The 3,262-nt window shown below is 44.1% G+C and overlaps 1 protein-coding gene across 1 annotated transcript; it reads right to left on the bottom strand.

The window, feature by feature from the left end:
- Positions 1-1,949: 1,949 nt before the first annotated feature.
- Positions 1,950-2,579, bottom strand: LOC145288152 (uncharacterized). The gene has a single exon (XM_080136211.1). The coding sequence runs from the start codon at positions 2,577-2,579 to the stop codon at positions 1,950-1,952; it is 630 nt and encodes a 209-aa protein (XP_079992337.1).
- Between the last annotated feature and the right edge of the window lie 683 nt (positions 2,580-3,262).

Raw genomic sequence — 3,262 nt, 5'->3', positions numbered from 1 at the left:
GGCCATCTGTTGTAAATCAATATCTGATGGTGAGGACAGAGAATTAATGGGAAGGCAAGACAAGGCGTCTGCCGCTGCGTTCTGATCATCCGAGATATGTCGGATATCGCCGGTAAATTGCGAAACAAAATCCAAGTGGTGTGTTTCGCGGGGAGAATATTTGCCCAGCTTAGAATGAAGTGTGTATGTAAGCGGACGGTGATCAGTGTAGATCACAAATTGACGACCCTCGAGTGAATGTTGGAAGTGTTTCACTGCGAGGTACATTGCCAGCAGTTCACAGCCAAACGTGCTGTAACGTTGTTCTGCCGGTTTGAGCTGTCGTGAAAAGTATGCGAGAGGTTGTAACTGTTGTTGGTGCTGCTGTTGCAACACTGCACCTGCAGCTGTGCCTGATGCATCAAAGACCAGTGAAAACTCGGCATCGGGTACAGGATATGCAAGTAAAGATGTTGTCGCTAGTTTTGTTTTCACTTCATTGAAAGCTTTAAGCTGGACCCCATTAAGTGAGATTTGCTCATTTTTCTTCTTCCTGTTACGTAACAGGTCAGAAAGAGGAGCTAGAAGATCTGCACAGTGTGGGATAAAGCGTCTGTAGTAGTTCAACAGACCGAGGAAGTGCCTTAGTTTGCGAAGTGAAGTAGGTGGTTGAAGGTCTTGCAGAGCCTTCACCTTTTCCGGTAACGGAGATTTACCGTCTGGGCTGATAATGTGGCCCAGGAAAACTAGTGACGAAGCACTGAAAACGCATTTACCAGGGTTAATCCTCACCTGGTATTGCTGAAACCGTTCGAACAGTAGGCGGAGGTGAGTGACGTGTTCCTCAGGTGAGGCACTTGCCACGAGAATGTTGTCTATATAGTTATAGACGAAGTCCAAAAAGTACTAGTGGCATTACGTAAACCAAAAGGCATAGTTAAATATTCAAACGCTCCGAATGGAGTTGTTACTGCCGTCTTTGGTATGTCGGCCGGATTTACTGGGATTTGATGGTAAGCCTTGACCAAATCTAGTTTGGAAAAGGTCTTACAACCATGAAACGAGGAAGCAAAATCCTGTATATGTGGGATTGGGTAACGATCAGGTACCGTCATGGCATTGAATCGTTGGTAGTCCCCAGTCGGACGCCAATCTCCGTCACATTTTGGGACCATATGCAAAGGGGAAGCCCATGGACTGGACGAGGGGCGTATTATTCCCAACTGTAGCATATGATTGAATTCAGCCTTCGCTGCTTTAAGTTTATCAGCAGGGAGGCGACGAGGGCGTGAGAACACAAGAGCACCTGTGGTCTCGATGTGGTGTTTTGTGGTGTGCATGGGTTTGCTCACCACGAAATTTAAGTTTATTAACTCCTGGTAGGAGTGTAACAACACGTGGTAAAGATCATTTGAAGTGGCAATGAAAAATACCGGGCTGATAGATGGGACATTTCGCATTATGCCAGGGACGGAAAGTTCCGTACTAGCATCTATCAGCTGGTGTCTGCGAATATCTACCATTAAATTAAAATGATGCAGGAAGTCTGCGCCTAAGATGGGGTAAGGTAAATCCGCTATGGTAAAAACCCATGTAAAGTCTCTCCGTAATTCCAAGTCCAGAGAACGTGAAATTTGACCATACATGAGGATAGGGGAGTGATTTACCGCTTGCAGTGTGATGGGTGAAACTGGCGGCTTCTCTGTGAGGAGTTTCAGGGGCCAAATGCTGCAAGCTGCTCCTGTATCAACCAAGCAACATGCTTGGGATAAAATAGGCACGGTTGTGGGTGGTCTGTGGAGAATGTGCTGTGTTCAGTTCTCCAGACAATCGTTTTCCTGGTTCAAATACGAACAAGGCATTTTACAGCGCCATGCGTCCTTGCCAAAACGACTATGATAAAAGCATAGTTCTAGCTTGCTAGAGTGACGGCGGCGATATGAGGATGGTGAACGGCTCTTGTAGTGGCATCAGGGCGAATGTGGCCTGCTCATGTTCAACTTACTCATCTCTCTGGTGAGGCGTTCGATGGCTGTAAGTATAGCCACCGATGTTGCTTCTTGCGTTACATTTCTATCCGCCGCAGGGCCCATGGGTACTTCAGCCTGTTGCTGAGGGATCGCTGCGGTGCTAGGCCCTCTCACAAAATCCATTACTTTATCCGTCGACGCTGCTACTATGCTGATGGAATAGGCTATCATAGGCGCTAGTATTGCCTTTACTTGCGCCGGAAGCCGTGAAAAGAAAAGCTGCTTAATTAGGGTACTATCAGGGGGGACGTCTTCTGCCAGCTCCCTCATTCTGCGGAGTAACTCTGTTGGTCTACGGTCCCCTAAATGTTCGTCATGGACCAACATTTCAAAACGTTTTTCCGCCGAGACTGACGTCCGGAGCAGTACCTCCTGCTTTATGCTGTCATATGTAGTGTTAAGAGGGGTGTCAGTTATTAAGTCCTTGACAACAGGAGTCAAAAACGTGGGGAAAGCACTAAATAAAATATGTAATTGCATTTGCTCCGAAACATTGTTCGCAGCAAAATATGATTCGAGTTGGGCAAACCAAACTCGAACGTCACCGGCAAAGGCTGGCAATGTTGTCATTTTAAGAGGAAAATAGACAAAAAAAAAAAAAATAAATAAAATAAACTATCCGGATACTAGAAGGACATTATCGGAGGACCACATGAAAAAAAGGGAAAGTATTTAGACAGAGGTAAAAATAAGAAAAATATTTAACAGGCTAAAAAGAGAGAGGAGAAAAAAAAAAAATTTTACCAGAAAATAAACTAGAAAAATGGTTCAAAAGAGCAGTGGTCAGAAAAAAATGGACAATATGTGTGTGTGGGTGTTTTTTTTTGTTTTTTTTTTGTGTCTTTGTGCCTGTGTGTGTAACCTATAACCTGGAGGTGAATGAATTCTTTAAACAGGTACTTACGTTTTGTCCGAGATGTGAAAGCAAGTTTTTTTTTTTTTTTTTAGTAAAAGTTCTCTCTTTTGTTTCGCGGAATTAACTGTACCTCGGATTACTTGTCTCCTGTTCGCATGTGTGTGCGTTCTGGCGTCATTTTCCCCAGGAGGAGGGTGAAAAAAAACTTTTAGTCACTTTGGTTTTCAAGTCATTTACGACGAACTGCTATCCGTGTCTCTCGCATTCTTTTTCCTAGGATATCCACCACGCGGGTCAAAAGAGTCTGGTGCAGGAAATAATGTTTTCTTTTTTCGTTTTTTTTTTATACGGTGACGAAGAAAAAAAAATGTTTCCGTGACGAATTTTTTTTTTTTTT

This window comes from Euprymna scolopes, chromosome 11 (genome assembly GCF_053919585.1).
Source record: "Euprymna scolopes isolate OS-2025 chromosome 11, ASM5391958v1, whole genome shotgun sequence".
In the NCBI taxonomy this organism is placed as follows: domain Eukaryota; kingdom Metazoa; phylum Mollusca; class Cephalopoda; order Sepiida; family Sepiolidae; genus Euprymna; species Euprymna scolopes.
This window is presented reverse-complemented; position numbering and strand designations above follow the sequence as displayed.

Bases quoted from the DNA above. Each gene is read 5' to 3' on its own strand.
- LOC145288152 (XM_080136211.1), bottom strand. From the start codon at position 2,579: ATGACAACATTGCCAGCCTTTGCCGGTGACGTTCGAGTTTGGTTTGCC.